This window comes from Chaetodon auriga, chromosome 10, assembly GCF_051107435.1.
Source record: "Chaetodon auriga isolate fChaAug3 chromosome 10, fChaAug3.hap1, whole genome shotgun sequence".
Taxonomy (NCBI): domain Eukaryota; kingdom Metazoa; phylum Chordata; class Actinopteri; order Chaetodontiformes; family Chaetodontidae; genus Chaetodon; species Chaetodon auriga.
The window spans coordinates 24466967-24479016 of NC_135083.1; the positions used below are offsets into that span (position 1 = coordinate 24466967).

The window sequence follows — 12050 nt, forward strand, 5'->3', positions numbered from 1 at the left end:
GTAGAGGTTCCTGGAAGGTTAACTCCAGCCTCCAAAGCAGTGAACTTCATTGAAAGGGAATTGAAAATATTATTAAAGAGACAAAGAAAACAGGAGCAGTAGCTCTTTTAATCCAAAAAATAAACTGTTCTTATAAGAAAAAATATGTCAAGCAAATGGTCTTAACCCTGCAAATCAGAAGAAATTTAGTGAAAGAAGTTTTGGCTCTGGTGAGGTTTAGAAAGAAGACTTCTAACAGGACACAAATGACGTACTGACATTAAAGGGGCATTAGACACGCTTGACCCATCTCCCCTCTGCTGTATAATAACTGTAAAATTGTTGTCAATTTCTATTTCAAAATTTTTAATTTGCCATTGTCTGATACATTCACAAATTAAAGTCAGTGACAGATTGTTATTAAGATTGTTATTACTCAGCTGGCAGATAATACAGTCATTTTTGTTAAAAACAAACAAACAAAAAAAAACCTCTATGGTGTGAAACCATTAGACTTTTTCCAATGCCTCCGGCCTGATTGTGAATTTATCTCAATGTGAATTAATATCAATCCATGAGTGTCCCCTACCGAGGTACCAAGGAGTCCCTAGTAAATCTTCAGTGAAGTATCTGCTTACACAGATAACCTAACTGAAAAGAGAACGAAAGTGAAAGACTAAATGAGCCGCAGAAACCTGAAGACTGTTAGTCCAAACTTAGTTCATGGTTACATCAGTGTTGGGCTAACACGTTATCAAATGAAAGCATTGCAGTTGCAGCAAGAAAACTAACCAGCACGAAATGACATTTACATAAACATAAACCACCATGTCCTGAACACACGCATCACAAACACTGACGTTACAAAGAACATTTTGGATGTATATAAATATAAAACAGCAGACTTAAACATGACTGGAAACAAGGGCCATCACTAGGTCCAGCTGTGTGTGTGTGTGTGTGTGTGTGTGTGTGTGTGTGTGTGTGTGTGTGTGTGTGTGTGTGTGTGTATGAAGCATAGCTAAAGGCTCCAGGTGGTGGTGACACCTGTGGGTCACAGCTGACACAGGAGCTGCTCAGACCCCTGCAGACAGAGCTGTGTCATCTCGTGAAGCCTGTCCTGACCAATCATAAGGTCAGAGAACGCTGCCACGGAGACCAGCTGAGCGGCGACTGGAAGTTCTGGCATTGAAAATGAAAGTTGGTGTTATGTGCTCAGTATGTCAAGACTCTATGTTTATACATTATGCAAGCTTGTTAATAATTTGTTCCTCCCCAGTGACTGAAAAAGAGACAGACAGCAGAGACTCTGTCTGCAGGACTTTTCAATATTAACACATAATGTTTGTGGTTGGCTGCACTTTTATTCCACACAGCATTGTTTTGTGGGAGCAGCAGAGAAACAGCAGGAATCACTTTCTCTTTCATTCTGGAGGGAAGGTTCCTGCTCCCATAATGTACAATACATTTCCAACAGTGGTGGAAAGTAACTCATCAAGTACTTAAGTACAATTTCGAGGGACTTCTGCTACTTTCTTCTTCTTCATTTCAGAGGCAAATATTGTACTTTTTACTCCACTAAATTATGCTGACAAGATGATCCCCAGGGTGAAATTCACAAGCAACCCAGCAGTATATTCAATATACTGTAGCTCCACCTTTACCAGCTGCAACATTAAAGCCATGTATGTATTCATACATCAAAAGTTATAATTCAATAATATAATAGACCTTATTCTGAAATACTCTACATAATGAGTACTTTTACTTTTTGTACTGCAAGGATATTTTCATGCTAATACTTTTGTACTTTTATTTCGGTCAAACTTTAAATGCAGGAGTATTTCTACACTGTGGTATTGTTACTTTGACTTCAGTGAAAGATCTGAGTACTGAGAACACCACTCATTTACAGTATGCATGCAGTCATATTTTTCTCATGCTTCTATAAAATAAGATAAGGCTTTATTATCCAACACTGGGGAAATGAAGTCGTTACAGCCAGCAAGTTTTACAAAAAGCAAAATCAGTGGCACAGAAGGGTAAAGATAAAAAAGTATACAGGATACAGAATCGAAAAGCCACTATGAATATGTACATTATTTATGTATTCCACTGCCAGAAGCAGACCACGTCATAGACCCAGAGGAGACCGGGTCCTGCCTAGAGCCTGAGAGAGGTAAAGAAAGATGACACAGTGTTCAGGTCAGTACACTGAAGGACAGAAATACACACTGAAGCCAGCGTTTCCCAAACATTTTCATGAGGTTGGCTTTACAGATGTGAGATTACACACCTACACTCAGTGTTTAGACATTGGCTGATCTGTTATTTAGTCTCTGTACTCCAGTACAGAACCTGAAATGAAATACTGACTGTGGACTTCAAGGGTAAACTCTCCTCTTAAATTTGTGGGTATATACGTCTCAGGAAAACTTCGTAAAACTGTTGTCGGTGAGCACAATCTGTTTGCAAAGGACTGAATTCTGTTTTTATGAACGTTTTAAACTTTTCTGGAATCAGTGTTGTCATAAAAAGACCAAGTATATTGTATTCTCCACCTCCACCCCGACCCTTCGAGATTTTAAAGCTATATTGTCTCATAAGAGGTTTTTCCTCACCACTCTTTCCAAGTCTTTGCTCATGAGAGAACTGTTGGGTCTGTTCCAGCTCTATATGGAAACTGTCCTGAGACAACTTCTGTTGTGATTTGATGCTATATTAATAAAACTCAACTGAATTCTATTTTGTATGATTACTGTTTTTTTAAAATTAATTTCCTGTTTATTGAATTGTGTTGTTTAAATACATTTAGCTCAACCTTAAACGTGTCCAGCAGTAAAATGCAGCATTAATATGAATCCAGAAACATCAGATGTAATAATAAAACATTGACAGGGACAGTTTTACTGCACAATGAGTACTTTTACTTTTTTTTTAAAGACTTTTCAATCATACAGCAGATCATTTTTGCTTTGTTTAGACAGTGACAGCTGGAGAGGGACAGGACAGGCAGGCAGGGGACGACATGCAGCACAGGACACAGGATGGAACTGAACCCAGGTCGCTGCAGTGAGGACTCGCTGTGATACATGGCACATGCTCCTCCTGATGAGCTGCCAGGGTGTCCCACTTTAAGTACAGTTTGCTGATAATACCTACCTACTTTTAAGCAGGACTTTTACTTGCAATGGAGTATTTTCACAGTGTGGTATTAGAACTTTTACTTGAGTAAAGGATCTGAATACTTTACAGGGCATTAATGCTTAACTAATCAAATTATTTCATTTGCAACTGGATCTTCTTTTGTATATCTTTTATTAACAGCAGTCAATAATACAGCTCAATCTTAAAAATAAAAAGCAAGTAATTCCCACCAAAATGTAATGTCATGTGACAACCCCCCACCCCCCCATACCCCATCATGATCATATACATTCAGCAGAGAATCAAACTGCACAACAACCAAACATGAATGGTACTCATGTCGAATAAAGGAATGGTGTACATACAGTACTCAAAGGCAGGTCCAGCAGCAGCAGAAATGGTAGAATGGCCAAACAGTGAAGCATGACATCACATTCAGCTGAACTCAGGAGGGACATGATTCTCATGGTCTGATGAGGACCTGCTTTTTGGACACAATCCTCCCATTCAGTGTTGGACACATGACCAATACATGCTGCACATATACAAATTCCTCCTGTTGTTGTGATCACAGCCACCATTTCTCTAATTAAGTATTTACTGATGCAGGGTGCTTCTGCATTGCCTCGTGCAAAGATCACTTTGCAACTCATCACAGACATTCTTCAGATACAAAATTTCAAAGGGGAGAAATCTAAAGCTTTGCATGATTAAAAACTAATACAACCCTGATTCCAAAAAGTTCAGGTTTAAATAAGAACAGAATGCAACCACTCACAAATGAGCTCATGTACAAATCTCCTTTATCCAATCATGTGACCCTCTCTCCATCCTCACCTATGAATGACTGAGTCTTTCCATGATGTTCCTTTCATACCCAATCATGACACTATCACCTGTTACAATCAACCTGTTTACCTGTGGAATGTTCCAAACAGGTGTTTTTGGAGCATTCCACATCTTTCCCAGTCTTTAGCTGCTCCTGTCCCAACTTTGTTTCAAACTCAGAATGATCATATATTAACAAAAATCAATGAAGCTGATGAGGTCACACATTAAACATTTGTACTGTTTTCAATTGAGTATATGTCGGAACGGATTAGCAAGTTATCACATTCTCTTTTAGTTATGTGACCCAACTTTTTTTTGGAATCGGATTTGAAAATAAACAACCACAAGTGTCGATGTCTGTGAAGATTCTCAGTCATACGGGTCATGGTTACCCAAGGAGGGTTGAATCCAGGCTAACTGGGCTCGGTTGTAGAAACCTGAAAACATGTCGCCTCTTATCTAAGCAGCTTCCCAACAGTCAGTGAGAACTGATGGATGAGAGGCGACACATCTCAAGTTTCAATAACCAAGTCCAGTTGGCCTGGATTCCACAAGTGTCATTTCAGTGGTAAGGGAGCAGTTGTTGAAAAAGAAAAAGAAAAATTCAATAAATTGTCAGCTTTTTTTTTCGTCAGATGAGCGACTTGCTGTTGATCTGCTGTTTCCTCTCAACAATTTAGTCCATGCAACTTAAATTTGGCACAGAAGGGAGCAGAAAGTTTGGTACAAAAGCAAATTATCCAAAGGAATAATGCCCCATCTAACTAGAAACTACAACAGAAAAATGCAATAAAAGATACTTGTTCTACTTATCAAAGTATGTACATGTTTCTTTATGATTCACAAAACATACAACAATTTTCTATGTACACACCACTTCAAGTGTCATCAAATTCAAAAATCAAAACATTACAAGAACAAACAACAGAAGAAAAACAAATGATGAGTACATGGTGAGAGAAAGCCTGCACACTGTTAATCATCAAAAACATCAATTATGTCTTTTATCATGCTGGTTTATTTCTGTAAGTTGGAATATTAGTAAGTATGTGATCGTTTATGGTCACTCTCTTTTAGTTAAGAGAATATAATGGGATGTAGAGAAAAAACAGTGAGACTGCCCTTTGGATACACATGTAAGGATTTAGATCCGTTTCATCTCCAAATGACAAAGTCGGGAGACAAAGATAGACTCATACAATGAAACATATGCATAGAAAAAGGGAAAAAATCAGCCTTCTGTTGTATCAATTAGTCTGCTAAAATGCTTGAACCGATGATCAAGCCTTGGCCTTGGAAAAGCAGATCATTCAAGCTGATAAACTAACGGACTGAGGGCTTCAGACAAAGCTCCTTTTATCTGGAATCGGTGGATATAATCATAACCACCTGGGTCACAGGATGTACCTTTAACATGGTTAAATGTGATATGGAAAGAGAAAATCTAACCCTCAAATCACTGAATCTTTGAATGCACATTTTTTTCACTCACAAAGTTGTGCTGTGGGCCATCTCTAGGTCTTCCTTTGTAAAATTACACCATCCCCATTAGATGATAACAGACGTCGCCATCTGTGGACGAACCAGCTTTCACACGACTTATAATCCCCAACTTCGGGCGCAACTGTAATTAATGGATAGAAGAGAGCTCTAGGCCTTGTGGTTTCTGGGTAAGCCGCGCTCTCTGCTTGTTGCCACAGTGTGTGAAGGCTGTTGCCATGCCTCATCACTGTAGACTAAACAATGATGGTCTTCTTCCTCAGCACCGCTGAGTTGCCTTTCACGAGCTGCGGATACTCAGGCAACTGACAAGATGCTGTCAGGAAATGCTCGTATGCATATGTGTTAGGTGCCAATATCTATTTCTTTGCACCTCAAAGGAAACACGAAGTCTATATCAGTGGCTGTTTGGTTGTCTGAAACATTGGCATGAATTGTTTGTTTTCCCAGAGTAGCTTAACACCACCAGTCCCCCCCCCCCCCCCCCTCCCCCACTGGACAAACTGAACTGAACTACTGATCAAGACAGTGGGAGGAAGGGCAAAAAGAGGGAGTGGCAAAGAGAATGGATGATGAAGAGGATGAGGACAGGTGAGAGAGAGAAAGAGAGCCATGGTGGAGCTGGTGGCATGTTGTCCTGCCTTGCACAGGTGGTGGTGGAGTGGGGTTGTTGCTGTCAGCTCTGGGCTCTGACTCAGGACCTGGCTGTGGCTGCAGCCGGCTCATTTCTCTCGGTAGTACAGCAGGTACATCTTCAGAGGCTCGGGCAGCGGCAGGCCCAGTATCCTCTCTCTGAGGACGTTCACAGCTGGCTGGGGTCGGAGCAGCTCCCCGGTCTCCTTCTCCTCCTCCTCCTCTTGCTCCTCCTCTTCGTCCTCTTCCTCCACCGTCTCCTCCTCTTCCACCACCCCTCCTGCTCCTCTCCCCGCCCTCCTGCTCCCTCTCATCTGCCGTCTCACCTCCCTCTCTCCCGCCTCCTCCTCATCCTCTGCTCTCCCTCCCTGGTTGTTGTTGCTGTCCAGAGGAGCGGGGCCGATACCGCTGCTGGCCACCACCTGACGAGTGGCCAGGACGAGGGCGTTGCAGGGGCGCCGGTGGACGCGTCGGCGTTTGAAGCGAGGGCCGTACTTATGGAGCCCGGCCACTGCTAGACCCCTGCCCACACTGAATGAGGAGCCTCGGCCACGCGATTGGCTGTCTCCTCCATCTGTGGTCACTCTGAGGGTGTGGCGGATGCAGATACGAGCCAGCTCCTGTAACGTCCGTACCTCATACTTGGCTGCAAAATTGAGAACCATGAGAAAACAGGATGAAAAGGAAAGTAGTAAAATGAACAAGGGGAGAAAGACAACAAAAGCAGAGTTAGACACGTTCTATACGGATCAAAGGTCATATTTAGTTGATTTTTGACTTCAAACAAAGGTCTAAATGAGACTCACGTAATGGGACAATCTTGGGTTTGCCGTTTGTGCTGTGTTTAGGCAGCACCAGAGGAGCGAAGGACACAGAGATGATCTTTTTGGTCTCCCAGCTGTTCGGTCCTGTGCGGGTGATCTTGGTCAGCTGCAGAAGAAACAGAAGGATGTGATCACAAGCTGCTCATCCTCGTACATTTTTGTGTGTAGTATTGCTTTCTCTGCTGATTTAATTCAGGAACTTCAGCAAACTGCTTTCTAAATTGTTTCAAAAGCAGACATTCAACGTTGGAAAACCACCTTTTTTTTAAGGTCATCACCAAGAAAACTACATTTTTTGATGGTGCAAATCAGTCACGTTCCAGAAATACTGGAAATGTTGAGAATCATTTTACAAAGTGCTGAGCATGCAATATAACAAATATTAATCAAAGCTAATATGATACTAACATTTCCAGACACTCTATCAAAACGCAGACACATTAATATGGACGAGAAGATGACAGTAAGATAAAAGACTGTGCAGTGACACTTAACATTTCATTTTACATTCAACAAACATTTAATAAATGTAACACACGAGTTGTAAGCAGATACAAGGACAATATGTGTTCATGTTGTACAGCGTTTGTCAACAATCAAAATTTATATCATTATTACACATTTATACATCAGCCTCCACTCATGGGGGCCCACAGGAGGAGTTACAGTTGTTGACAAATACACTTATATGTGCTAACAACTATATGTTAAAGCTGTTAAAAAAACATTTATTCAATGTTTTGATCCTGCCTGTCTCAAGGAAAACACCAACCTTTTCCTCCAGAGGCATCACGAGGATGCCTCCCACCTTGAGCAGGTTCTTCATGTAGTCCTCGTGCTCCTTCTGCACCCCGGCGCCGCAGTACACCCTGTCATACTGACGGCTCTCTGGAGGAATCTCCAGGCAGTTACCCACAACGAAGGACGGCTCACAGAACTCAAACCTGAAGAGCAGCACAGGGAGAAAGGATGAGAGATGCACACATGAAGAAAACAAGAAAACGTCCCTGACGCACTTGGACACCTACTTGTCGAAGCTGTCGCTGGATTTGATGAAGGAGTCGAGCTTCTGGTAGGCATACTCAATCACATCGGCATGTAACTCGATTCCATGATTCACTCCAAACGGCCCTGGAACAGTTAACACGCCACAGTTCACACTTTGAAATGAAGCACATTTACATGGACACAAAGATGCGCCAGGAGGCCGTTAATCTCCACATCAACCTCAGACAGGTGTGTGTGCCTGTGCTCTTAGTCTGTGCTGTGACTGAAGATGCATTAATACAGGCCAGTCAGAACATCAATACACCTGAATCACATTTCTTTAAATGTGACCTGCATAGTTATACACATTCTATTGTCTTTCTTGTAAAGCACTTAGAGCTGCAATTCCTGTATGAAAGGTGCTATACAAATACAGTTTATTGTTATTGTCATTATTATTATTATTATCATCATTATTATTAAGCCATGCTTTTCTGTCTTCACAACAACAATATTGGAATCCATACTACACTTATAACGCAGCTCAGCCAAACAGCTGCAGCGCGTTTTCAAACAAAGACAAAGCACAGGGAGCACACTCTTTCAGTGTTAGCACTCCAGTGGAGTTTACAGTGCAATATCAAAATTTAGTTATCATCTATCAGGCACCTGAGGGCATTTGTGAGCTGTTGTGTCCATGCAGAAACATAAAAGTCTGCAGGGCAACTGAGTGTTGAGTGGATGTTCCCAGATCTCTGAAAATGAAGGGAGAGTGAGCTTGGAATAGTTCACCTCTCACTATTGAATCATCCAATTTACTACAATTTTTTAAATGTCTGGGGACTCCTCACTTTGCTAATCTGCAGTTCTGCTTTTTTAAATGTTCTTTCTGTTGTTGTAAATGCTACTTTATTGTTTCTTGCTATCCTGCCTGTTTAATATGTCACGATGAATGCTTTACAATGAGAAGCACTTGAGAACCCTTGCTTTGAACAGTGCAGCATGAAAAAAATCTTTACTTACTACAGCTATGACAAACTGTGGAATACTGCAAGCTCTCTGCAACTGTATCTTGGCTAAATGACTAAAATGTGAAGCATCTAATGAAAACAATCAGACGAAAGTGTAATGTGTATCCAGGCAAGAGGACAAAGCCTCACAGTAATGGGCCAGCAGAGCAGTTGTGTCACTGACCATCAGAGCCACAGAAGTGCTTCACTGGGTTTATTGCTGATGGCTTTCGTGTTTACTCTGAGACACCAGAACAATAATAAAGGCGCTACATGCTGAACTGCGGCAGTAAACCACATACCCAATATGAGGCCAACCATGGTGCTGAGGTAGCCAGTCCCACTGCCAAGGTTGAGGAAGGAGAGGCCAGGGTGGAGATCCAGAGCCTCCATCACCTCAGAGTAGATACATGGAGCAGACAGATGGATGTTTCCATGCCGCCATGCTAAGTCCTAACAACAACAACAACAACAACAATAGTATACGTTAACCAGCTTTCTTTATACCCACAAGTCCTTCAGCCTATCAATCTCCTAAAAACATGATAAATATTTAGTTAACAAAAAAACAACCTTTTCACTCCAAACACTGTTATCATGTACGCTGTGATTTTTCTTTTGGACCTTTTCACTGCTCACCTTGTAAGCGTTATCCCGGTATTCATCCAGGTAATAGTCAGCCCGGTCAATAGCTCGAAAGGCCCGCTCCACCAGATCCGAGCGGATGTAGTAAGCCTCTTTCAGGTTGTCAATCAAGTCATCATTGTCCTCACCGGCACTCACAGCTCCACCCATCTTGACTGGAGGCAAAGAGAAAGAGGTGATCTACTATCCCACATGATAATCTGACAAATGTTACGTGATCTACAGAAGAACAAGTCTACAGTAAGCACTGCTGCGCACTACACTCATCATCCACTGTCATGAGCATGAGTGAGGGGAAACCTACAGAGCTCATGTCCTCCTGTTGAAAAGACAAAGACAAACTAAACGTTTTTTAAGTCTGTCCTTTTGTCATAATGTGGATAAACTCCTGGACAATCAGACATGTGTCTGATTTGACAGCACATGTTGGTGTTTATTTACTCCAAGTGCATCAACCACTAATCTCTGAGACTGTGTTCACAAATTAAGCTGACCCAACCAAATTTAGAGGCCTAATTGGAGGTTCTGGCAGCAGAACAGAGCTGAAGGTGTGAATGCTGCAGCAGCAGTGGTTCAGAGTGGCGTTAAAAACAACACCAGAGGGCAACGCCAAAGGACAAGAGATCACAGGGTGCACCGGCTGCCAAATGCAGGCCACAGTCATGAGGCTATAAAAGAACAAAGGGACATGTGCATTTAAATAACACTGCTTTTGATGCCCCTTGATCTGAGCTGCTCAGGATGTTGTCCTGCGCTGAAAGGGAACAAACAGCCGCTGTTGCATCAAAACGCATAAAGCAGCCATTCTCAGGGCTTGATAATCCGGAAGGAGACGTTTCGCTTTGAATATGATCGGGAACAGCTTCTTTAGGACGTTAGCGCACATGACCGCTAGAGGGAACTGTGACCTATTCTGTAACACACGAAGTGGTTTAGTAGGCTAGTAGGGTACACACTTCCTGCACAACACTGTCAATTGATCTCCACAATTCATTCGCCGATTCAGTGAGTTAGCTATGACGTCCATTATTTCCTTTCCATGTTTTTAAGGAGAGGCAGGATTCACGCCATGACCTGGAAGTCCAGCAGGTTTCATTTCACCGCATATGTTACATCCACCGCCTGCACGCTGGAGCCGCTGCTGTTTGCGCCACTCAGGTGATCCAGTTTCTGCTAAACACTGCAGCTCGAGCTGTAATCACCGATCGTAAACAACACGAGCTAAACGACGTCTACAGCAGACTGTCATGCGGTGCCAAGGTGAACACACACACAAACAAGCGCATTCTCGCCTTCGCTGGAAGAGTCGAAAGATGGAGCGAAGGCAGCCCGGCTGAGTGCTGCTGGTTCCGGACAAACCGCGGGCTCTCGCTGCGCTCCACCCGCAGCCCTGAACAACCTAATGCTGTACCTTCTCCAAAATGCCGACTGCTATTCTCTGGCTTTGTGTTTTCCTTGTGCTCAGCCTTCTGTTGTAAGGGGACCCCGCAAGAAACACACACTGCTGGATGTAAACATTCGACCAGCTGACGCGCTGACGTCAGACGTAATGTACGCAAAATAACGGCCGGAGGAGGGTGGCCTACATTTTCCTCACGGGACAGAGGGGCTGGATCAGACGAGATGAGGTGGAAAGGCAACAGAGAATGCAAATACTGAACTCTATCAACGACTGAACAACGGTGCTAATAATAATGATAATAATAACAATAATAATTATAAAAAACATTTACTGTGCGTCTTTATCGCGGTTATTTTTATCACGTGACTCGGCCAATTAGCCCTGAGCCGTTTATCTGTCTTAGCTTTAATTGAATGAGCCCTGGTGTTTATTTCTGATGGGCCTTCACAAGGCCAGTGACCTACACTAAGTAAAGGTACACTGCAGGCCTTCTTGCTTTTGTTTTACGGTTCATTGCTTGTATAGGAGTAATTTTCCTATCTGACCTACACCGCAATTTCATATATTTATATAAATATTTACAGAATATCCGTTTTCTTACTTGCTCACCCCTGCATTAGAGGCTGTGACAATCAGGGCCACATCAACTGCTTTCATCCCCAGAGTGGAAATCCTCAGTTTGGGCTTTTCCTCTGAGAAAACATGTTGTTCTCTGTTATGCGCAAAAAGCATCAAGAGACTCCAGAGTTTCTAAGGAAATCATCAAAGTAAAGGACGAATTAACGGACAATTTTAATTAACAGCCTATTTTAAGGTTAGTTTTTTTTTTTCCTGCTGGAAGCATTCACAGCACATGATTCATTCAAGGACTGTTGGAAATTTGATAATCTGATGATTGTTTCTGTTTTTACAGTTTCTGGTTATGATAAAAGGTGTCATTTTACCATGGAGGGGAACCGCATGGCAGAGACAGCTGACTGGATCACCAACCAGGCCAAACAGAACACAGAGGAGGCCCAGCAGGTCTCACACACTGACACACTCATGCACATACTCACACTCACACTCACACTCCTTACTTTTAACAACTTC

The 12050-nt window shown here is 42.4% G+C and overlaps 1 protein-coding gene across 1 annotated transcript; it reads right to left on the minus strand.

The window, feature by feature from the left end:
• Positions 1-3280: 3280 nt before the first annotated feature.
• pcmtd2b (protein-L-isoaspartate (D-aspartate) O-methyltransferase domain containing 2b) lies at positions 3281-11098 on the minus strand. The gene is made up of 7 exons (XM_076741420.1): positions 10968-11098; positions 9551-9711; positions 9214-9364; positions 7943-8045; positions 7687-7858; positions 6897-7020; positions 3281-6736 (listed from the first exon to the last, which is right to left on the minus strand). Exons 2-7 carry the CDS (start codon positions 9704-9706, stop codon positions 6180-6182), a joined length of 1263 nt encoding a protein of 420 aa, XP_076597535.1. The 5' UTR covers positions 9707-9711; positions 10968-11098; the 3' UTR covers positions 3281-6179.
• Positions 11099-12050: the final 952 nt, after the last annotated feature.

What these genes read in the sequence shown, in the direction of transcription:
- pcmtd2b (XM_076741420.1), bottom strand. Translation starts at nt 9,706, where the DNA reads ATGGGTGGAGCTGTGAGTGCCGGTGAGGACAATGATGACTTGATTGAC. An exon ending in ACCGGGATAACGCTTACAAG is followed by an intron (nt 9,365 to 9,550) that starts GTGAGCAGTGAA and finishes TGTTGTTGTTAG; the next exon opens with GACTTAGCATGGCGGCATGG. An exon ending in ACCCAAGATTGTCCCATTAC is followed by an intron (nt 6,737 to 6,896) that starts GTGAGTCTCATT and finishes TCAATTTTGCAG; the next exon opens with CCAAGTATGAGGTACGGACG.